This window comes from Rhinatrema bivittatum, chromosome 10 (assembly GCF_901001135.1).
Source record: "Rhinatrema bivittatum chromosome 10, aRhiBiv1.1, whole genome shotgun sequence".
In the NCBI taxonomy this organism is placed as follows: domain Eukaryota; kingdom Metazoa; phylum Chordata; class Amphibia; order Gymnophiona; family Rhinatrematidae; genus Rhinatrema; species Rhinatrema bivittatum.
Genome location: NC_042624.1, coordinates 43,083,963 through 43,108,519, shown reverse-complemented (window position 1 = coordinate 43,108,519; position 24,557 = coordinate 43,083,963). Strand labels below are relative to the sequence as shown.

The following is a 24,557-nucleotide window of genomic DNA, read 5'->3' as shown; positions in this document are numbered from 1 at the left end:
ATAATTGTTGTTGGTTAGTTGGTTCAATAGTACGTGGTCAGTGGTTTTGAACCATGTTTCTGTTACAGCAATGAAAGCTGGGTTTTGGTCTTGGAGGATGTCTGATAAGAGTATGAGTTTCTTGGAGAGGGCTTGTGCGTTTATGAGAAGGAATGTTAAGTAGAACAGGTTTTTGGTGGTTTCAAATAGTGGAATGTTTATTAGGTGTCTGCTTTTGTTTTGGTGAAATTGAAGGTGTGAGGATCATATTGAACTGTTGTTGGGTGAGTGTGAGGGGGAAAAAGTTATGGTGGGGGTGTTTGCAGGGTTGGGATGGTTGAGGGGAGAGGTGAAGGGTTATGAAGGTGATTTCTAGTTTGGAGAAAGTCTGTTGGATTTGTGTGTGGTTTTTTTTTTTTTTTTTTATAAATGGAGCGGATGAGTGAGGCTCACCTATGAGGTGGGACCAGAGTCGTGCGAAAGTGTTTTATCCGGGTGTGAGCTAGAGGGAGGTCAATCAGTTCCCAGTCATATGGTGAAGCTGATGCCAGGTGGAGGTCGGATGGTTTCTTTGGTGGTGCTCTATGATCTCACGGGGGAAGGGAGACTGTTCCGATGTCAGCACTGGTGAAGATGGCTGCTTGTTGATTTGAACGGCAGAGGAGGCTCACAACTGTTGGGTAGAGCTGAAGGTAGAGGTTCTGTTAAGGTCTTTCTCGGGGCTGCACAAAGGGGCCAGCCCTTCACTGCTGCTCTCGCTCGGCGCGCAACGCTCGGCGCGCGGCGCCGCTGCGATCCGAATTTAAAACCCTGCAGGGCAAAGTTTGATTGGTTCAGCTGTTTGGTAGGCGGGGTTTCGCGGGTCTCGGCGCGTTTTTTGTTTTCAGTTTTTGCTTTTTTGGATGAAGGCCTGGGTCGCTCTATTGGAGCCGAGGCCATCCGGGAGGGGAGAGAAAGCAACTGACCTTCCCCCGGCGGGGCTCGGCGCCGATAGCGCAGGTCCTCCCCAGCAAGAGCAGCAGTGAAGAGACCCTGCATTGATAAGATCGACCCTTGGGACATCATATGACCAACTGTGGTAATACCCGCATTCCTCCAAACTGTCAACTGGGAGATGTGTCTGTTGTAGAGGAGAGAAGTTTGATAGAAATATTTATAGGCCCCAACTACTTGCCTGCTGCTCTGCTTCCAAATATTCAAAGTGACCTGTAAGGACCATCCTATGTCCTTGACTGTCCGCCAGGTATTCCGGGGCTGCCAAAATATGGCCCGTAGGGCCATTGGGCATAAAATTGCTTGTTCAATAGTCACCCATTGTTTAATTTCCATATTACGATGGATATCAATTAAAGCCCGCAGCTGGGCTGCCCTATAGTACCATAAAAGATTGGGAACTCCCAATCCCCCCTGCGACTTCGGGAGATATAAAACCTGATTCGCTAGGCGGGGAGGGCGTCTGCGCCAAATGAAGTCAAAAATCCTTTTTTGCCAGCGGCGGATCAGAAGAGAAGAGATCTCCACTGGTAGGGCGGAAAACAAATAAAGGAATTTAGGCAGAATTGTCATTTTAGTAATGGCTATTCTTCCCAACCATGAGAGAGTGCACCTGTTCCATCTGCTCATATCCAGAGTTAGACTATTTAGTAATGGGGTATAGTTTAAATTATAAAGGTCAGTTAATCTAGCTGTTAAATAAACCCCCAGATACTTTATATGGGACGTCGCCCATTTATACAGAAACCTGCTGCATATATTTTGCACGTCTTCCGGGCTCAAGGTCACACTGAGTAACTCAGTCTTAGAGAAATTCACCTTAAGGCCTGCTACTTTGCCAAATTGCTGTAGCTCGCGAGTTACCCCCTCCAGTGACGTGGTCGGGTTTGTTAATGTTAAAAGGATATCGGCAAACAGAGATGCCTTGTACTCTTCGGGCCCCAACCGGACTCCGTATATATCATTGGCTTTACGGATCCGGGTCACTAGTGGTTCAAGATATAAGGCGAATAGCAGGGGGGAAAGTGGGCACCTTTGTCTGGTGCCCCTTCCGATGGGAAAGGCAGGACCGTATCCGCTATTCGCTTTAACCCTGGCCGTGGGTTTGTCATACAGCTGTTGTATCCATTGCAAAAAGAAGGGCCCAAAAGCCATATGTCTTAAAGTGGAAAACAGGAAAGGCCAATGCACTAGGTCAAAGGCCTTTTCTGCATCAAGGGATAATAGTACTGCAGGGGTCTGCGTTTTCCGAGCCCACCTTATGAGATCAATGACCTTCCTGATGTTATCTGCCGCCATGCGCTGCTGGATAAACCCTACCTGATCAGTGTGGACAAGCTGTGAGAGAAAATTGTTTAGCCGCTGAGCTAGGACCCGAGCCAGGATTTTAAGATCCACATTTATAAGCAAGATGGGTCTATAAGATCCGCATTGTGCCGGGTCTCGACCAGGCTTCAGAATAACAGTAATGCCGGCTGTATTATTTTGGGGCCCTATGCCTTTGCCCTCCCTGAGGCTATTAAAATATTGGGCTAGAGGTTCTGCCACTATGGATGCACATTTTTTATAGTACACTCCAGAAAGCCCATCTAATCCAGGAGATTTACCAGCACTGTTTTCAGGTGTTTAAATTACAGACGCTTCCCTGGGCGTCCCTCTTTCTGCCGCGATCCTTTCTCAATCTCTCTCCTCCTCCACTGCAGGGGCTTGTGCAATCGGCACAGCCCAGTCGGGGCAAGAGCCCACTCACCCCTCCCTTCTGTGAACCAGCAGTGAACAGTGAACCGGGAAATTAAGAGAAAAAAAGAGAGAAGAGGGCTCAGAAACCTGCAAAATAAAGAGAAGCAGCAGGACCACGTGGTGAGTGATACTGCTCCCACCCCCAACCCAGCCAGTCTAGCCCAGCACTGTTTTCAGGCCCTTAAATTACAGATGCTCCCCGGGGCGTTGCGCGCCCAAAGGAGCGCGACCTAAGGGGCTTGCCCCTTAGTGCAGACTATACTCCTCTTTACAGTCACTTCAACCCATTCCTCCTATGTCACTGCAGGGCCGTCAGGCAGCTACAAACCATCACTTCAGCTCCACGTACTCCTGCAAGCAAACCTTGGCGGTGTTTCACCCCTCTTCTACCACACCCACACGGGGCCAACTCTAATCAGCCAACGCAACACCTTTAACACAATACAACAGTTTTTTCAACGGTCTTTCATCAGCAGCCCAGGAAGACTTTCTCCCTTCCCATTCTTATCCAATTCTCTAACATCCTCCGCCTGCCACCTCTTTACCCCCTCATTCCAGTCTACCACTCTTGCCAGACCGACCTCCCAGAATGCATCCAGTTTTTACAATCCCGATTCTTCATCACTGCCTACCATTGATAGGAAAATCAACCAGGCAAGCAGAACACCGCAACCTAAAATCCCTCACTCCAATGCTGATTACACAGATCACCCAACTTCTAGGCCTCACCCTATTTTCGCTATCATTATTCAATGCACAATCTCTAACCAAGAAATCTCTGATTCTTGCCGACTATCTCTCCGACGCTAAGCCCGATATATGCGCAATAACTGAAACATGGCTTAAAGACTCAGACACAGCCATAATAAACCAACTACCGACGCTGACATATGACATCTTCTCACTCCCCAGACAGAGAAAAAGGGGAGGCGGAATTCTTTTAGCAACTAAAAAAAACTTAAGATTCTCTCAACACCCAGTCAACTCGTACTCCAAACTAGAAATCGGCTTTTTCACTTCAGACCATCTTCAAATTCTACTTGTCTACGCTCCCCCGGGCCTCCTGGAACAGATGCATCTCCTATGGTGGAAATAGTCTCAACTTTTCTCAACTTGGACGCCCCAGCCATTATCCTAGGTGATTTTAACCTGCATGTAGACAATCCCACTCTTACTACCAGCTGTGAAGCCTTTCTCACAGCCCTCTCAGCAATGGGATTCAAACAGATAGTGAACAAACAGACACACAAAGCCGGTCACACTCTGGACCTTATCTTTGTTAACAAAGACACCTATTCTGCATCGCTCCTCAATTGCAAGAAAGTACCTTGGTCAGACCACACTCTTATTTCAACCTCATTCTCACTGAAAGAATCCAGCACCCCCCACGTTCCTTCACCCACATTTCTTTACAGAAAATCTTGCTCCTCAGAAGACCTTAAGAACCTCCTGACCGCTCAACTTCCCCTTATAGACCTCACCGACCCGAACACGGCTCTCTGCTCTTGGAACAAAATTACAGAAGATATAGCCAACAAGCTCTGCCCACTATCTACAAAAAGGGCACACTCAAATGCTTCCAAAAGACAACCTTGGTTCCCAATGAACTTAGAAGGCTAAAACAATGCTTAAGGCAGAAAGAGAGCAAATGGCGCAAAGCCCCATGTGGCAGCACACTCTCCGCCTACAAATCTACACTACACCAATACAAGTCCTCTACTCTAAAATCAAAAAGGGACTTTTACGCCTCCAAGATCCATAACCTGGTCTTCGATGCCAAAGCACTCTTTGCCTACGTATCTAGCCTCACCCAAATCAACCCCCTGGAAGTGCCTAGCAACCTAGCACAAGCTAAAGCGGAAGAACTAGCTCTATTCTTCCAAAACACAGCTCTATTCTTCTAACACAGCTGCCCTCCAATACCACCTCATACTCGACTTCTTTTAATCTCTACTTCAAAAGCACACGTTTTGAAGCTTTCAATCCCATCTCCTCCACTGAGATACAAGTAGCACTAAGGAGAATGAAACCTTCCTCTCATCCTACGGATCACATTCCTACGAAACTCCTCTTGACAATTCCAGACTCCATTTCCAAAATTCTGGTGGACATCATTAATTGTTCTCTCTCCCAAGGACTCTACCCAGAGGACCTTAAATTGGCGCTTCTCAAACCACTCCTAAAAAAAACCCAATCTGGATCCTAAAGACCCAAATAACTTCCGCCCGATCGCCAACCTGCCCTTCATAGCAAAACTCATGGAAAAATTAGTGAACACTCAACTGTCAGACTACTTAGAAGATAATAATCTCCTGTTCCCCTCCCAACATGGGTTCCGCAAAGCCTTTAGCACAGAATCACTCCTCATTTCCCTGACAGACTACCTCATCATGGGCCTCGACAAAGGACAATCATTTCTACTGATTCTACTGGACCTCTCGGCAGCGTTTGACACTGTCAATCACTCCATCCTCATAAATCAGTTGGCGGCAATAGGAATTACTGGCGCCGCACTTAATTGGTTCAAAACTTTTCTCAACAACAGAGGCTACAAGGTTAAAATCCAAAACAAAGAATCATCACGTTACAATTCAACCGTAGGAGTCCCACAGGGTTCCTCTCTGTCCCCTAAGCTCTTTAACATTTATCTCTTACCGCTATGCCAGCTCCTCTCCAGCCTCAATCTAAAACATTTTCTATATGCGGACGATATTCAGATAATAATCCCTGTTAAAGACACATACTTGAAAACACTAGTTCACTGGGAAAACTGCCACCAACAAATCAAACTCCTCCTCACTAGTCTAAACTTAGTATTAAATTCCTCCAAAACCGAACTCCTGCTCATCTCTTCTGAGAACAGTAACATCACTTCCACTCACCCTGGCATCCCACAATCCACGCAACTTGAGACACCTTGGAGTTTTAATTGACAATCTGATGAATTTGAAAGCTTCTATCAACAAAACTACCAAAGACTGTTTTCACAAACTCCAAGTCTTGAAAAGGATAAGACCTCTCTTTCACTTGCAGGACTTTAGAACAATCCTTCAGGCATTAGTTTTCTCAGTTAGACTATTGCAATTCTATCCTACTAGGTCTCCCTTCCTCCGATACCAAACCGCTTCAGATGGTACAAAATGCGGCAGCACGAATATTAACTAACACCAGAAGAAGAGATCACATCTCCCCTATCCTAAAAAGCCTTCATTGGCTGCCAGTGCACTTCAGAATTCTCTACAAATCCATCTCCGTTATCTACAAAATCATTCATCAACATACTTCTATCGACCTGCAAATTCCTCTCCTCTTACACAATTCCTCAAGACCTACCAGAGACGCATATAGAGGTTCACTCCAGGTTCCTCCAACCAAAGCCACTAGACATATTACCTTGAGAGATCGGGCCCTCTCTACCGCCGGTCCCCCTTTATGGAATTCCATCCCCCCAGACCTAAGACAGGAACCCTGCCTTCCAACCTTCAGGAAGAGACTTAAGACTTGGCTCTTCAAACAAGCTTTCCCGGACTCCAGCTAATGTCCTTCAACTTCAAGTTCTATAACACAACCAGCTCTTTTAACTGTTCGTTGTAAATATTTAAAATGCTATTAACCTTTTCTTTTTCCTTCCTCTCCCAGTTTAAGCATCCCTGTTTTTTGTAACTGCTTTCTTCCGCACTACAGTTCCAGTTTGTTTTTTCTTTCTATGCACCACTGTTTTAATGTAAACCAGCATGATGTGATTTTATCATGAATGCCGGTATATAAAAACCTTAAATAAATAAATTTCAGGGATTTAATCACCATCTCGATCTCAGTGGGCAGGATCGGGGCATCCAGGCTCTGTTGTTGCTCTGGTGTCAAGCTAGGCAATTCTAAATTGTGCAAATATGCATTTATGTCAGTCTGATGGATGGAGCCCTCAGACTTGTACAGGTTCTGAAAAAATGCTGCGTATTCCCGCTGAGGCGGTGAGGATCTCACCTACTGAAATTTTAATTTTGGAAATATTATTTTGGGAGGCCCGCGCCCAAAGTTGACATGCTAGAAAACGGCCTGCCTTATTCCCACCCTCGTAGTATTTCTGTCTTAGAGTGTCCAAGGCATGAAGTATACGTTTATTATCAAGTTGTGCTAATTCATCTTTGAGGGCAAGCAATTTCTGGTAGCAGTGCTTAGAATGAGTTTTCATATGTACCTGGGATAAGGCTGAGATTTTGCCCAGTAAAGCTATAAGCGCCCCCTGTTCCTGGCGTTTGCATGCAGTTGCCCGAGAGATCAAAATCCCTCTTGCCACTGCCTTGGAGCATTCCCAGAGGATGTTAGGGGATACTTCCCCTCCTGAATTCAAACAGAAGTAATCCTGCATCTGAGCATTCAGCATTTGAATAAAACCTGCGTCTTGAAATAGGGATTCATTCAGCTTCCAGAACTCTGCTTTCTCATTTTTTTTTAAAATTTGAGTATTTCAAAGAAAGAACATTACAGCTTCTTTGAGAGAACAGTGAACAAATACAGAAAAACAATCACCTCTCCCTCCCTCCCATGGAGTTCACGATAGACCAGCATACAACATCATGTACCATTCAAAGAGGGAAATAACAGAATGGGTCCACTGCATTCAACAGACAAAGTCAGAATCTGTATGACAAAATCAATATACTGGATACAGATATAATGGAAAATAAAACATCAGAGCCACCTGTGAAATGAACTTGAGATAGCTGCAATTAAAGAGAGGGCGGATCTGTCCCATCATATATAAGTCCCACTCATGCAAAAAAATAAAAAGGCCTCCATACCGCGTTGAAGACATCAGCACAGGTCTGACTGTGTGGGATATACCCGTGTAATTTATCTGGGGTGATGTGCCAGCAAAACAGCTTAAAACAATTCTCTTGCAGCTGGGCCAAAATAGAACATTTACTGGATTTCATATAAACGATATCCCATTCCTTTGGGGTGGAGAGTCTGCCCTAGATCTACTTCTCATCTCAGAGTATGTAAAAAGGTTTTGGTTCTGGACCATTAAGTAACATATATATGTTAGATACCATGACCGAATAGTGTCAGCTTGAGCACAGAAGTTTTCAAACATAGATTTACTCCCTCTCAAATTATTTGATTTCTGCAAAGAATCTATAAAATGTTTAACCTGAGAGCATAAGCTAAAAAAAATCTACATACCCAAGAGGATAGATTTCCCCAAGGGAATCCTTTGCTAAAAAGCTGCCATGCCTAAATAAATGTCCAATAACACTAATCCCAGCTGCATTCCAAGTAGGAAACAAGTTATTCTGAAATCCTTCTAGAAAATGTATATTGTGGAAAAGGGATGATTGATAAAAGTAAATAGTCACTCACCAACTTTGCTTTCCATTGCACCCAAACCCTTGGTGTGGTGCAGATGGCAAAAGTTAGACACTGTAATGGGCGACAAGACAACTGAGTTGCCATGGCAAAGCATCTAGGGGCATTACAGGTTTTTGAAAATTTTGGATGTCTGTCAAGTGCATCTAAAATATTTGGAAGTCCTAATTTCTTTGAGGTCAGATAGGTTATTTGTGTTTGAAGGTTTTTGCAAGTGTGAGGCTGCTTCCAGATTTATCTTGGCAAGATGGATTAAGGAGACTATCTCTTCAGAGTACTTAATTAAGGGTTGACATATTCTGTTGAATCTCCAGGCCCATTCTGCCAGACCACAATCTTTATCCTGGGCTAGAGCTGTAGCTATAACACTGGAGGACATTTTGTTAAGAAGCTACTTGATCTCCTTTGCATTCTTTTTTCAGACATTGTTTGAATGTTTGGGTTAAAGAAGACACAGCATTTGGGCTGGTGTTCTTAAAGCAGCCCTCATTTTCTTCTTCCCAGACTACTTGGGCATTGGTATTTCCTACTTGTCTGGACTAGTGCAGCTGGTTGAAGAGGAAGGAGAAAATGTCCTTAACTGTTAATTTCCTTTCCTTTAGTCCTGTTACACCAGTCCAGAACCCTCCCATAAAGATTGGCCCTTGGGATGGTTGAGGAAGTGCTTGTTTCAGGTCAAATGAATAGTAAGGAATACTTCAACCAGGAATCCTCTAAATTATGTGTAAATGTTATCCATGTTTTATCCCCTTGACTCCTAGTTAATGGAAAGGAGGTTCTATCGGAGGATCCAGTTCTTAATTTTGTTTATTCCAAGTTCTATGTATTAATGTTTGGGATGCATTTAGTGCTTTGTTATTAGAGTACTGAGGAATTTTCTGGACTACATCAGATGTAAGTAGCTGTGTTGATATCACAGAGAAAACTGTTACCTGCCACCATTTGTCTGGAATGGTGTAGTAGGACTAAAGGAAAGGAAATTAACAAGTAAGGACAATTTCTTTGATTATGTCCTTCATACAGAGACACTGCTGCTTTAATGTGAAAAGCTCTGCTCTACTATGAGTGCTGTGATAATTTTGTCTTCTTATGTGTGTGATGCTATTTTTGTGGTTACCCACTTTGGACAGTTTACAGGATATGAATTGTTAAAGTCTAGCTATTTCTGAAAATTATTAGAATTATGAATGTTAGCAACAAGTTATACCATGAAAGTTTTCATTCTTTGACAGGTTCAGTTTAACACCCAGTTTCCAAAACCGAATTCAGCACCAGCAGATGCACAGCTGCCAGGTCTCCCTGCTGGGAATAAAGAAAAGTAAGTGGAGCAGCTTCACTTGATCACTATCTGATGAGTAAATGAGGTCAGAATAGAGAAGTTGAGCAGTGTTACTAGTGGTTCCCCAAATGTTACCTCGTAATAAGTTTTGTTTCATTGCTTGATAGAATTTTAACTCCATTGTTTTCCAGTCTTTTACACACTGGAATATAGGAAAAATAATCCATGCTGTAGTTACATATCACCAGGAAAATGATCTAGGCATCATAGTAAATACATTGAAATAGTTGGCTTGGTGTGCTGTGGCAGTCAAGAAAGCAAACAATGTTAGGAATTATTAGGAAGGGAATGGTGAATAAAACGGAAAATATCATAAAGCCTCTGTATCGTTCCATGGAAGACCGCACCTTGAATACTGTGTACAATTCTGGTTGCCGCATCTCAAAAATATATAGTTGCACTGGAGAAGGTACAGAGAAGGACGACCAAAATGATAAAGGGGATGTATTAGCTCCCCTATGAGGAAAGGCTAAAGAGGTTAAGGCTGTTCAACTTGAAGAAGAAATGGCTGAGGGAGGATATGACAGAGGTGTTTAAAATCATGAGAGGTCTAGAACGGGTAAATGTGAATCGGTTGTTTACTCTTTCAGGTAATAGAAGGACTAGGGGGCATTCCATGAAGTTAGTAAGTAGCACATTTAAACCTAATCAGAGAAAATTCTTTTTCACTCTACACACAATTAAACTCTGGAATTTGTCAGAGGATGTGGTTAGTGCAGTTAGTCTAGTTGGGTTTAAAAAAGGTTTGGATAAGTTCTTGGAGGAGAAGTCCATTAACTGCTATTAATTAAGTTGATTTATTTTATTTAGCATTTGTTTATATACCGAGGTACAGCTGACAATGCCTTCACTCCGGTTTACATTACAACGAACCAGTTACATTTGAATTCATAACATTAAAACAGAGATTGAAACAGAACATTAACTTAATAAAAGTTAATAAGTACATTGAACATTAGATAAGAATGTATGCAACGCTTGAGGTTGACGGTTGAAGCCGTTAATGAGAAGGAAGGTTTCTGCACGTCGGGGTGAGTGTCAGAAGGATTGCTGGAATAAGAAGGAGCGAGAGGTGGATATGAAAAGGATTTATGCTGTTATCAATGGGTGTATAATCAATGAGCACCAAATCAAAGTTAAGAAGGATTCTTACAATGATAATGAAATAACCCAAAACAAATCCTTCATATTGCGTGTATAACTTCTCTTAACTAGAATTCCTCAATTCTCTAAATATAGAGTATAATGATTCAACTGTTATAAAACAAAAAATATTTATGGAAGGAGAGGAACGTTTCATATGCGATAATCACAAATCCCCAACAGGGTGAATTGACTGTCAGTCTAATCATCAACGAACCTCCTCCAACCAAAGTGTATGATCAATGTGCAAGCATTTTTGTGAAAGTGAATTTTTCATATGTGTATCCTTTAAAACATTTATCGTTTCACTTATTGATAAAAGTGAAGTGAATCACTCTAAAGTTCACAATATTTTTTCAAGAATTTTTGCAAGTGAACACTCCTCGCAACCTTGTAGCTAATCCCGGTGAGGGGTATATAGCGATGGTTTCAAAGCAACCTAAAACGGCATAATAGGCAGTCTCTTATGGCTTAAACAAAAGCTCATGCAACACCCCGACTTATCTGATGGTTGTGCGGGTCACCGACGCGGCCACGTTTCAGGTCCACGATATCTCGTCGGTTTAATGTTGAGCCGTTGCCTGCTAGGTTTGTAGCGTGAATCTTGCGATTCTATCCAAGGCTTGGATTCTATCCAAGGCTTGGATGGATTCTATCCAAGGCTTGGATGGATTCTATCCAAGGCTTGGATGGATTCTATCCAAGGCTTGGATAGAATCGCAAGATTCACGCTACAAACCTAGCAGGCAACGGCTCAACATTAAACCGACGAGATATCGTGGACCTGAAACGTGGCCGCGTCGGTGACCCGCACAACCATCAGATAAGTCGGGGTGTTGCATGAGCTTTTGTTTAAGCCATAAGAGACTGCCTATTATGCCGTTTTAGGTTGCTTTGAAACCATCGCTATATACCCCTCACCGGGATTAGCTACAAGGTTGCGAGGAGTGTTCACTTGCAAAAATTCTTGAAAAAATATTGTGAACTTTAGAGTGATTCACTTCACTTTTATCAATAAGTGAAACGATAAATGTTTTAAAGGATACACATATGAAAAATTCACTTTCACAAAAATGCTTGCACATTGATCATACACTTTGGTTGGAGGAGGTTCGTTGATGATTAGACTGACAGTCAATTCACCCTGTTGGGGATTTGTGATTATCGCATATGAAACGTTCCTCTCCTTCCATAAATATTTTTTGTTTTATAACAGTTGAATCATTATACTCTATATTTAGAGAATTGAGGAATTCTAGTTAAGAGAAGTTATACACGCAATATGAAGGATTTGTTTTCTGTTATCAATGGGAGCACAGTCATTGTAAGACTGTGAGAGTAGCCATTCTTTAAGTTCTTTTTTTAAAAGATTTAAGATTTTCTTGTGAATTGAGGTGTAGAGGTAATGAGTTCCATAATTTTGGACCGACTATAGAGATGGCTCTATTTCTGGTGGAGGAAAGTTTGGCTTGTGGTAATGAAGGGACATCCAGTTGAATTTTATATGTAGATCTTGTTGTACGTGATGATTTATGCAGATGTATAATATTGTCCAGGGCAGTGAAGTCTGCTTTGTGAATTGTCTTGTGTAGAATTGTGATGACTTTGTACTCTATTCTTTTTTTAACAGGTAGCCAATGTAAGTTGTGGAGTACTGGGGATATATGGTCGGATTTTCTTTTACCAGTCAGGACTCTGGCAGCTGCATTTTGGAGTAACTGCAGTGGTCTTAAGGTTGCATTGGGAAGGCCAATTAGAAGGGAGTTGCAGTAGTCTATACTGGAGAAGTGGCTATTTAGGGAATAGCCACTACTATTACTGGCATCAGTAGCATGGATTCTGCTTAATGTTTGGGTACTTGCCAGGTACTTGTAGCCTGGATTGGCCACTGTTGGAAACAGGATGCTGGGCTTGATGAACCTTGGTCTGACCCAGTATGGCAACTTCTTATGTTGATCTTGTGTACTGCAAACACACAGAATGCTGCTGCTGATTGGTTATGGATTTATTTTTCAGGCTTTATTAGCACTTCAGAGTTGAAGTATTAAAGGGAGTTTTAAGACAGCCAGAATTCTCACTAACACCAAAAAATGGGATCACATCACCCCTATCCTCCAAAATCTTCACTGGCTGCCCATAAAATTTAGGATACAATTTAAATCCCTCATGATGATTCACAAGGCTCTAAACAACATCTCCCCCCTCAACCTATCCTTCCAACTACAGCAACACATCTCCAATAGACCGATCAGAAGTGCATACCAGAACATGCTTCACACCCAGCCAACAAAAACCTCATTGAGGAAACAAGCTCTGTCCACTGCAGGTACCCATCTTTGGAACCTGCTCCCACCGGACCTCCGCCAAGAACCATGCCTTCCGACATTCAAAAAGAAGCTAAAGACTTGGCTATTCACTCAAGCTTTCCCTGAGAGCTAAAATCTGGTGAAGCGACAGACGATATACCTACCTCTGTACATATGTTCCTGATTTATGGTTCCTGATTTATGGTTCACAGTTACATTTAATTGAGTTTATGAAAGTTCTCTTTTAATAGTTTTCCTGTATACTTGTGTTAATGTATTCTGCCTTGAGGCGACTGTTTTAATGTATTTCCGCCCTGGAGGCGACTGTTCAGTTCCTTGTAAACCGGTGCGATATGTATTCTTTACAGGAACATCGGTATATAAAAATAAATAAATAAATAAGATTTTATTTTAGTACAGTTGTAAATTTAATTAGCTGTGCTCCGCTTACCCTTTAGCTGTTGAGGTATCTAAACTAGATGATTAATATTTGCTTGTATAGATACACTCCAGCCTGGATTCTCGTAGAAGTACAGAGATGTGTGTCTTTAATATGAAAGTTCTAATGTATGCAAGGTATTGCTAGAACCAACCTAACATATTATTATTTATTAGATTTGATTAATTGCCATTTCTTACTACAGTAAATCAAGGCAATTTACAGTAAAACATAATAGTCAATATAACATAAACAGCATATCATAAATAAAACATGAAAAATAGTATGTCATAGATAATAAAACCATAAAATTAAATTGAGTATAAAAGAAAATCTTTAAATTAAAGAAGCTAAAAATGATATTAAAGAGACCCTTGTAATGCATGCACAAATAAAAAGCTTTTAAGGGATTTCCTACCCTTCAAATAATTTCAAACCATAAGCTTAGGGGAAGAGAATTCCAGATGCTTGGCGCAAGGTATGTAAAACAACTTTTTTTCATGGATTCCAGCTTGATCTCTCTGTGAAGGTATGGCAAGTATTCTTGTGAATAGAACGGAGAATTCTATTGGGACGATATGATTTAATGAGTCGCCAAATAAGGTGTATCTTGATAATGTCTTGAATGTTAAACAGGCAATTTTAAATGTAATGTGGGCAGAGATAGGTAACCAGTGGAGATCTATTAAGAGTGATGTGACATGGTCATATTTGTTTTTACAAAAGATGACTTTTGCAGCAGTGTTTTGAACAAGCTATAATCTGCATAGAGATGTTTTGATAAGGCCATGAAAAAGTGTGTTACAATAATCAAGTTTACTGAGGATTAAGGTGTTGAATATGGAGGCAAAGAAGACACTTCAGGCAGCTTTCATCGCAGGCAGGAAAAGAAGGGGTGAGCCCTCACGAGGCTCTTCTTTTTATTGTACATTCATACAAAGGCAGATGATGTGTCATTACATGATTGGCTACTTTCCCCATAGCAACAGACGAGTCCCTACACTATTGGCTTGGCTCAGGGGGTGTGCACGGATCATATCATTGGCTGCTGAAATCTATACCTCCTGACTTTGTCCTGCCTCTGACTAGGGAACACCCAGCCCTACTTTCAGGCTATCAGGATTAATTATAAACTAGAGAAATACATGACAGTCAGGTATCCTTTCCCAGGCAGAGACTTAAGCACAAGTGATGCTTTTATTCAGGCAAATGTCAGAGAGAAGGGAAGTTAGTGTTTAACCCTGATGAAATGGCTTGCTGGCAAAGCTTATAATTCCCACATTAAGACATGTACTATGTTTCTGCCACAAATAAGGACTTATCTAGCCTAACTGGTGAGAAATGTTTGTTGTATATATGTGAGTGCTCCTATAGGTTTAGGACAGTAATAAGATCATGTTTATTGCTTGACTAATGCCAGGAATGCAGTGTGCTGAATTGGAGCCAATCTGCCAAAAGATATTAGAACCTGTATTGAGATGAAAGAGCTGAATAGCTATTTTCTTTCCATTAGTGGTGAACCTTTGGGGCTGGAGCTGAAGTATTTTAAAAAAAGAGAAGACAGTATTCCTTTACGGAGGCTCAACCAAAATACATTTAATAATCCAGGTAAGAGATTAGAAACACTGGAATTAGATTATTGCAGTACAGCAAGTGTTAAATGCTTAGGGTTGCCACATATTAGGAACAAACTGGGGCTTGTGTACTGGCAGCCTGATTTTTCTATAAAGTACAGAGATGCTGAAGCTACTTGCAACAGCTGTATGTCCCCTGAACATTTGACTGTTAATACGGTTATATCAACACCACTTTCACTTTGGAAGAAGAGGAAAAGAGGGCTCCAAGGGCCTCACAAATTGTTTTCAAAATTTCCTTTTTTATTTGAACATTTTTCCTTCATTTTTGCATTTCCTCTGAACTTAAAAAAAAAAAAAAAAAGCATGGATGACATTCCAGGTAAGTAGCATGGTTCCGTTTTTCCAATGTTTGCACTAGAAAGTTGCTCCAAAGTGTACCAGGGCATTCCTTGCTCCATGTTATCCTCCCAGCAGTTGAGTGAAAGCAGACTTACTGTTGGAGAGCCATAGGAATTTGAAAAACTTTATATACAATTTTATTGCTTTGAGAGGACCCTAATTAGCACAAATTTGAAACTTATTAGCAGTATCACCAGTCATCAAGGCCTGAATGTTTGTTGCCAGTATATAGTCACATACCTATTTTTAAGAACATAAGAAATTGCCATATTGGGTCAGACTGTGGGTCCATCAAGCCCAGCATCCTGTTTCCAACAGTGAACAATCCAGTTTACAAGTACCTGGGAAGTACCCAAACATTAAGTAGATCCCACGCTACTAATGCCAGTAATAACAGTGGCTATTCCCGTAATTAATAGCAGTTAATGGACTTTTCTAGGAACTTACCAAACCTTTTTTAAACCCAGCTTCACGAACTGCCCTAACCAAATCCTCTGGCAACAAATTCCAGAGCTTAGTTGTGCATTGAGTGAGAGAATTTTCTCAGATTTGTTTTAAATGTGCTACTTGCTAACTTCATGGAGTGCCCCCTATACCTTCTGTTATCCGAAAGAGTAAATAACCGATTCATATTTACCCATTCTAATCCTCTCATGATTTTTATAGACCTCTATCATATTCTCCCTCAGCCTTCTCTTCTCCAAGCTGAACAGCCCAAATCTCATTAGCTTTTCCTCACCCTTCTTTATACCTTCTCCAGTGCAACTAATATTTCCCTGTATGTACCTGGATCAGTCCAGACCGCTGGGTTATGCCTCCCTTCCAGCAGATGGAGTCAGAGAAAAAACTGAAAAGCACCCCCTGATAACCCGGTGTGACACCTGCGATCCTTCAGTACTTCTGACTCCAGCAGATGAAGGATGGCATAACATGCGGTCCTGATCCTTTTCCAAATTTTAATCCTTGAACCAGTGAGAGGGGTTTTTCTATCCCTATTGATCTTTGGCTAGATCAACTTTGAGTGAGTTCTTTAAAAAAAACAAAAAAAACCAAAAACAACCCAGTCAGTTTATAAAGGATGGTCTACAGCCTCCCCCACTTGGTAGCAGGCAAGGCTGGGCTGGGTGCCCTATCGCCTATATACCCAGAGAATTTTGCCCGAATCCCGGTGAGTAGGGGGGATTTACCGGTGGGCCGGTCCCTCCCTCTTAACGGTCCAGAGAAGCTTTATTCCTCGGGAGCTCCTATTAGGCGTTTGAGCCCAGGGACGCGCCATTCTTCTGGTTTACCGGCACAGTTTAAAAATAATAATAATAATTAAGTACAGACAGTGCCGATTTTGATCTCCTGAGCCTCCAGAAGGGGTTATTTTTTACCCAATGGAATTTTTGTTGTTACAGCTTAGCCAGTCATGCCGCGGGGAGCACGTTGCTCCGCTAATGGCAGCACGGATCTCCCGTGAGGGACTTCGCTCGCGATAACTCCCGGGGGGAGGCACCCTCACACATACCTGTAGCAGGGAAAAGAACCTCTCTCCTGCTGTCACGAGGGTTGGAGAGGAGTCTGCCTGCTCAGAATCGGAGGCCTGCCCCGTCCCCGAGAAATGCGGGAACGGCGGCTATTTTGCCTGATTCAGGCTCCAGCGAGGCGCAGGGCTCCGGGGGATGGGATTTCCCTCCACAGCTTTCTCCTCCAAATTTAAGCCCTGAAAGGCCGCACGATTCGGGTCCTGATTCCCTGCGGAGGGTCTAGCTGCCCCGGATAGATCCTGATGCGGGGGGTGCCACCACTCTCTATCCTCCCTGATCCCGTCCCCCAGGATCCTACCACGAGCGATGATGTCGATAACTGCCACTCCGGTTGAAGTGGATGACCTGCGGGTACTAAGGTTATTTCGCAGGGAGGAGCTGGACCCTTTGATCCCTCATGTGCTTGTGGAGCTTGATAGTCAGGCTCTGCAGTCTGTGGAGGAGCCTTCTTCAGGGGATCGAGTTCTGTCGGGTCTTCGGGCTCTCCCTAGACCATTTCCCTTTCATCCGATGCTATTACAGCTTATGACCTGAGAATGAGATGCGCCTGAAGCCAGCCTGCGGGTTAGTAGGGCCATGGAAAAGCTCTATCTGCTTCCGGAGGAGTCCTTAGATCTGCTTAAGATCCCGAAGGTGGACGTGGCTGTGTCGGTGATTGCTAATGCACAACCATTCCAGTGACTGGAGCGGCAGCGCTCAGGGATCTACATGATAGGAAGTTAGAGGGTCTTCTCAAAAGAATTTTTGAGGTGTCCGTGCTAGGCATCCGGGCGACTGTCTGCAGTAGCCTTATGCAGAGAGCTACCCTTGGGTGGGTGCAGCAGTTGCTCACATCTCAGGAGCTACCTCCAGGGGAGGCAGAGCAGGCTGAGCGTATGGGGGCGGCAGTACCTTATACAGCTGACACTTTGTATGATCTCCTATGTACCCTCCTCACGAAAGATGTCCTCAGCGGTTTCAGCGAGAAGGCTCCTTTGGCTCCGCAGTTGGTCAGCGGATGTCTCTTCCAAGGTCTAGCTGGGCTCCTTCCCGTTTAAAAGAAATCTTTTATTTGGTGATGATCTGGAACATCTCATTAAAGACTTGGGGACAATAAGGTTTACAAACTCCCTGAGGACAGACCCAGGTCTTCTCGGCCCTTAACCTCATCTTGGGGTCGTTTTCTGGGTCATTGCCGTTTTCGTGCAAGTCTGGGCCCGTCCTTTGCTCCGCACCAGCAGTCGACAAGGTCCCAGGCGTGGGCTCATTCCTTTTGCAGTAGGCGGCCTCCTGGTGACGGAGCCTCTCAGGGATTTATCTGCAAACAAGTCTTCCCAATGAAGGTGCGCCAGCCCATTCCTCCGATCTGGAGCTTGGAGGTCATCTTTCCCTGTTTTACGAGGAATGGGTCAAGATCACTTCAAATCAGTGGGTTCTAAACATTATAGAACATGGACTTTAGATTTTGCTCGCCCACTATGGGATCTCTTCTTGGTGTCGCCTTGTGGTTCCCAGGCAAAACAGCAGGTGGTACTCCAAATCCTGTATCGATTGAAGGCTTTGGGAATGATCGTTCCGGTCCCTACGCCGGAGCAGCCGGTACTCCATTTATTTCGTGATCCCCAAGAAGGAGGGCTCCTTCCGGTCGATCTTGGTACGTCCCTTGCAGGCCATTGGACTTGAAGGTCAACAAGGCGCTTCGGGTACCTCGCTTCTGCATGGAGACTTTGAGATCCGTCATTGCGGCCGTCCACAAAGGCGAATATTTGGCTTCTTTGGATCTGACAGAGGCTTACCTTAATATAGGAATCCAAGAGCATTTTCAGCGATTTCTGCAGTTCATGATCCTGGGCGAGCATTACCAGTTTTGGGCGCTTCCGTTCAGGTTAGCGACGGCCCCCCCCCCCCCCCCACCACTTTTCACGTTTTCACCAAGATCATGGTGGTAGTGGTAGCGGCCCTTCGAAGGGAGGGGATTTTGGTGCATCCCTATTTGGATGACTGGATCATTCGGGCAAAGTCGGAGGACCTTTGCAAGTTAGCGGTTCAATTGATATTACTTAGTCTTTAGTCGCTCGGATGGGTGGTCAATTACTCCAAGAGCCAGCTGGTTCCGTCCCAGGTGTTGCAGTTCCTGGGTGCCCATTTCGACACTGTTGTGGGCAAGGTTTTTCTTCCACAGGAGAGGCTGGACAAGCTGATGGCTCAAGTTTGCTGGTTTTTAGCCTTTATCTTGCCCAAGGTATGGGATTATTTGCAGGTTCTTGACTCTATGGTGTCTACTCTGGAGTTGGTCCCTTGGGCTTTTGCTTATATGAGACCTTTGCAGAGGGTGTTGCTTTCCCGCTGGGACCCCAAGTCCGAAGAGTTCCACTTGCCATTATTACTTCTGGATCCTGCCAGGGCCAGTCTCACATGGTGGTTGGTTCACGAACACTTACAACAGGGGATGGACCTGGAGAATCCTCAGTGGTTGATTGTAATAACGGATGCCAGTCACGATCGGCACATGGCCAATGGTCAGCTCAGGAGTCCATATGGTCCATTAGTCGTTTGGAGACGAGAGCAGTTCATCTGGCGCTGCGAACCTTTCTGCCTCTCGTGCAGCATCAGTTGGTAAGGATTTTCTCCGACAACGGTGGTGTACATCAACCGTCAAGGGGGGACAAAATGCCGGCCGGTGGCCACCGAAGCAGACAAGCTAATGGTCTGGGCAGAACGCAATCTTACTCGGTTGGCAGCCTCTCATATAGCCGGGGTGGACAATGTGCAAGCTGACTTTTCTCAGTCATCAATGGCTAGACCCCGGAGAGTGGGAGCTGTCCGATGAGGCGATGCAGCTCTTGACTCGATGGGGAGTTCCTCGACTGGATTTGATGGCGACTCATCTAAACGCGAAGGTGGCTTCGATTTTTCAGTCGTAGAAGGGAGCACGGAGCGGATGGGGTGGATGCCCTGGTCCTGCCATGGCCCCCGCGACGTGCTGCTCTGTGTGTGTCTCTCCCCCCCCCCCCCCCCCATGGCCACTGGTGGGCAAAGTCTTTAGGCAAATAGAATCTCACCAGGGTTCAGTTATACTCGTGGCTCCGGAGTGGCCCCACAGGCTGTGGTTTGCGGACCTAGTCAACTTGGAAATAGACGGTCCCTTGAGTCTCGGACACCTTCTGAATCTTCTTCGTCAGGGTCCAGTATTTTTTGATCAGGCGGCTTGCTTTTGTCTAGCGGCTTGGCTTATAAGCGGAGACTGTTAAGAAAGGTTACCCGGATGGGACAGTGCTATACCGGGGTACAAATTATCACAATGACACAGAGGAGCACACGGCAGAAGGTGTGGCGCTTTATGTCCGGGATGGCATAGAGTCCAACAGGATAAACATCCTGCATGAGACTAAATACAAAATTGAATCTTTATGGGTAGAAATCCCTTGTGTGTCGGGGAAGACTATAGTGATAGGGGTATACTACCGTCCACCTGGTCAAGATGGTGAGACGGACAGTGAAATGCTAAGAGAAATTAGGGAAGCTAACCAAATTGGTAGTGCAGTAATAATGGGAGACTTCAATTACCCCAATATTGACTGGGAAATGTATCATCGGGACACGCTAGAGAGATAACGTTCCTGGATAGAATAAATGATAGCTTTATGGAGCAATTGATTCAGGAACCGACGAGAGGGAGCAATTTTAGATCTAATTCTCAGTGGAGCACAGGACTTGGTGAGAGAGGTAACGGTGGTGGGGCCGCTTGGCAATAGTGATCATAATATGATCAAATTTGATTTAATGACTGGAAGAGGAATAGTGTGCAAATCCAAGGCTCTCGTGCTAAACTTTCAAAAGGGAAACTTTGATAAAATGAGAAAAATTGTTAGAAAAAACTGAAAGGAGCAGCTACAAAAGCAAAAAATGTCCAAGAGGCTTGGTCATTGCTAAAAAAAAAAAAAAAAAAAAACCCCCAAAAAAACCAACCCATTCTAGAAGCACAGTCTAGATGTATTCCACACATTAAGAAAGGTGGAAAGAAGGCAAAACGATTACCGGCATGGTTAAAACGGGAAGTGAAAAAAGCTATTTTAGCCAAAAGATCTTCATTCAAAAATTGGAAGAAGGATCCAACAGAAGAAAATAGGATAAAGCATAAACGTTGGCAAGTTAAATGTAAGACATTGATAAGACAGGCTAAGAGAGAATTTGAAAAGAATTTGGCTGTAGAGGCAAAACTCACAGTAAAAACTTTAAAAAATATATCTGAAGCAGAAAGCCTGTGAGGGAGTCAGTTGGACCGTTAGATGATCGAGGGGTTAAAGGGGCACTTAGAGAAGATAAGGCCATCGTGGAAAGATTAAATGATTTCTTTGCTTCGGTGTTTACTGAAGAGGATGTTGGGGAGGTACCCGTAATGGAGAAGGTTTTCATGGGTAATGATTCAGATGGACTGAATCAAATCACGGTGAACCAGGAAGATGTGGTAGGCCTGATTGACAAACTGAAGAGTAGTAAATCACCTGGACCGGATGGTATACACCCCAGAGTTTAAGGAACTAAAAAATGAAATTTCAGACCTATTAGTAAAAATTTGTAACCTATCATTAAAATCATCCATTGTACCTGAAGACTGGAGGATAGCAAATGTAACCCCAATATTTAAAAAGGGCTCCAGGGGCGAACCGGGAAACTACAGACCGGTTAGCCTGACTTCAGTGCCAGGAAAAATAGTGGAAAGTGTTCTAAACATCAAAATCACAGAACATATAGAAAGACATGGTTTAATGGAACAAAGTCAGCATGGCTTTACCCAGGGCAAGTCTTGCCTCACAAATCTGCTTCACTTTTTTGAAGGAGATAATAAACACGTGGATAAAGGTGAACCGGTAGATGTAGTATACTTGGATTTTCAGAAGGCGTTTGACAAAGTTCCTCATGAGAGGCTTCTAGGAAAAGTAAAAAGTCATGGGATAGGTGGCGATGTCCTTTCGTGGATTGCAAACTGGCTAAAAGACAGGAAACAGAGAGTAGGATTAAATGGACAATTTTCTCAGTGGAAGAGAGTGGACAGTGGAGTGCCTCAGGGATCTGTATTGGGACCCTTACTTTTCAATATTTATTTATTTATTTACTTATTTAAAAACTTTTCTATACCGTCGTTTAGTAGTATACCATCACAACGGTTTACAGATAGGCACATAAGTCTGGTTAGGATTCTAAATTAGCTAGTAGGTGCCAATAAAGTTTCGGTTACATGATTCAAATAATATACACTATTTGGATCGTGGATTGGAAATTCCATTTATATGAATTATAGGATATCCATATATGAGAATACTGTACTCTTAAATTAATCTTTAGGTATGAGAAAAAATAATAAAGGAGGGATAACTGCTATTTGTTGACTTTTAACAGTGAGTCTGAGTTCTCTTTCTTGTCCGCTAGTATTCCTTACGCCCCACTCTCATTGTGAAAAGCTTTTTTGAAGAGCCATGTTTTTAAACTCTTTTTTAAAGAGTTTTAGATCTTTCATTAGTCTTATTTCGAGTGGCAGTGTGTTCCATAATATTGGACCAGCTAGAGATAGTGCTCTCTCTCTTACTTGCGTCAGTTTTGCTGTCTTTACAGAGGGAATGGTTAGTAGAGCTTTATTGGCTGATCTTAGATTTCTCTGGGGGACATGTACTAGTAGTGCAGTGTTTAGCCAGTCAGTATTTTCCTCATAGATTAGTTTGTGGATTGTGCATAGTGTTTTAAATTGCACTCTTTGTTCAATTGGCAGCCAGTATAATTCCGCTAGTGTTTGAGTGATGTGATCTCTTCTGCTTTTTCCAGTTAGTATTCTGGCTGCAGGGTTCTGTAAAATTTGTAGTGGTCTTAGTGTTGTGTATGGTAATCCAAGCAGAAGTGTTACAATAGTCTGTGCTCGCGAATATAAGTGCTTGAAGAACAGTTCTAAAGTTCACTTGGGTCAATAGGGGTTTTAGCCTTCTAAGCACCATAAGTTTGGCGTAACCTTCCCTAACTTTCACCGATATGTGTTGCTTAAGATTGAGTTCATTGTCAATTATTACACCTAGGTTTCTGGCTTTTTCGGTTAGTTCCACTATCTGATCCTTTTTAAGTTTGATGGATTCTGAATTAATTCAGTGGTTTTTCTTTCAAGGTGTATGAATTCTGTCTTTTCAATAATTTCAAAATTAATTTGGCTTAATAGTTGTTTTATTATATCTAGGTACAAAATTGCTAAGTTTAGTGTTTTTTCAATTGTTTCCTCTACTGGTAGGATTAGCTGAATGTCGTCAGCGCATATGTAATGTATGATACCTAGTCCTGCCAAGAGGTGGCATAGAGGCAGCATGTAGATATTAAATAGAGTTGCCGAAAGTGCTGACCCCTGTGGGACCCCAGTCATTAGCTTGATTTTGTCTGATATTGTGTGTTTTATCTGTACCTGAAAAAATCTATTGTTTAGGTAGGAGCGGAACCACTCAATTGTTTTGTTTTGTAGTCCTATTTCTTCAAGCCTTTTTAGTAGTATGCTGTGATATACTGTGTCAAATGCTGCTGACAGGTCTAGTAATATCATAATGTAGTGTTTTCCGCTGTCAAACCCCCGTAGTACATTATCTGTTAGTGAGATTAGTAATGTTTCAGTACTATAGTATTTTCTGAAGCCGTGTTGTGAGGGGTAAAGTATGTTGTTGTTGTCTAGATGTTCTGCCAGTTGCTTTTGTACCGATTTTTCTATTAATTTAGCAAGCATGGGTAAGTTTGAAACAGGTCTATAGTTACTTAAGACATTTGGGTCACTGTTCTTTTTCTTCAGTATTGGTTTAATTATTGCACCTTTAAGAGAATCTGGCATTAGTCCTTCACTCAGTGATAGGTTAATTATTTTTGCTATAGTATAGGAGGTTATATCAGCTAGTTTTTTGATGTCCATGGTGGGAATGGTGTCAATCTTATGTGGAGCGGGGTTCAAAATTTTTATCATGGATTCCACTTCTCTCTGAGATACCTCGTCAAATGTGTCCCATGGTGTTACATCTCTTTTGTGCATCTTAATTTCCTGCTTAGTTAAGATCGGTATCTTCGCTTTAAGGCTAGTGATTTTATCTGAGAAATACTGTGCTATTTCATTGCATTTATTTTCTTTAGGGGTTTGGGGCGCCTCTGTGTTATCATTAGTCAGATTTTTTACTATGTTAAATAGAGCTCTTGGGTTGTTTGTAAATTTCTCAATTTTTGCGCTAAAGAATTGTTTTTTTGCATCGAGAATTACTTTTTTATAATAAGCTAGTTGTTTCCTAAATTTGGTTAGGTTTTCTGCTGATTTGTCTTTTTTCCATTTTTTTTCCTTTTTTCTCAGACTTTTTGATTTCCTTTATCCTCTCGTTAAACCATGGGTTTTTTTGTTTTAGGCTCGTGTATTTGCATTGTTTTTGTGGAGTTAATGTCATCAGCCAATTTATTTGTGCTAGTCAGCCATTCTGTAGTTGCGGTTACACAGTCTTTGTGGTCAAAGTGTATTAGTGTCTCTTCTAGTTTATATTTTAATGTTTCAATGTTAAAAGGTGGACGATATTTAAACTCTGTTTTATTTTCCTGTATTACTATTGGTTTTATGCATTTAATAGTGGACTGAATTAGGAAATGGTCTGACCATGGAATTTGATTATATTTAGTGTTCATGTGTTCAAAGAAGCTATGGTTGATGTAAGTGAGGTCCAGTGAGTGTCCCGCTTTGTGAGTAGGTCTATCTGTGATTAATGTGAA

The 24,557-nt window shown here is 42.7% G+C and overlaps 1 protein-coding gene across 3 annotated transcripts in view; it reads left to right on the top strand.

Annotated features, from left to right (window-relative positions):
- SASS6 (SAS-6 centriolar assembly protein) overlaps positions 1–24,557 on the top strand; it is a 180,795-nt gene that overhangs the window by 133,538 nt on the left and 22,700 nt on the right. The window contains exons 15-16 of one of the 3 annotated variants that reach the window (XM_029617430.1): positions 9,315–9,400; positions 14,823–14,917. In XM_029617430.1, the coding sequence (XP_029473290.1) occupies positions 9,315–9,400; positions 14,823–14,917 (181 nt within the window). Of the gene's footprint in view, positions 1–9,314; positions 9,401–14,822; positions 14,918–24,557 lie in introns of those variants that run through there. The other 2 variants (XM_029617431.1, XM_029617433.1) reach the window with 2 other exon arrangements.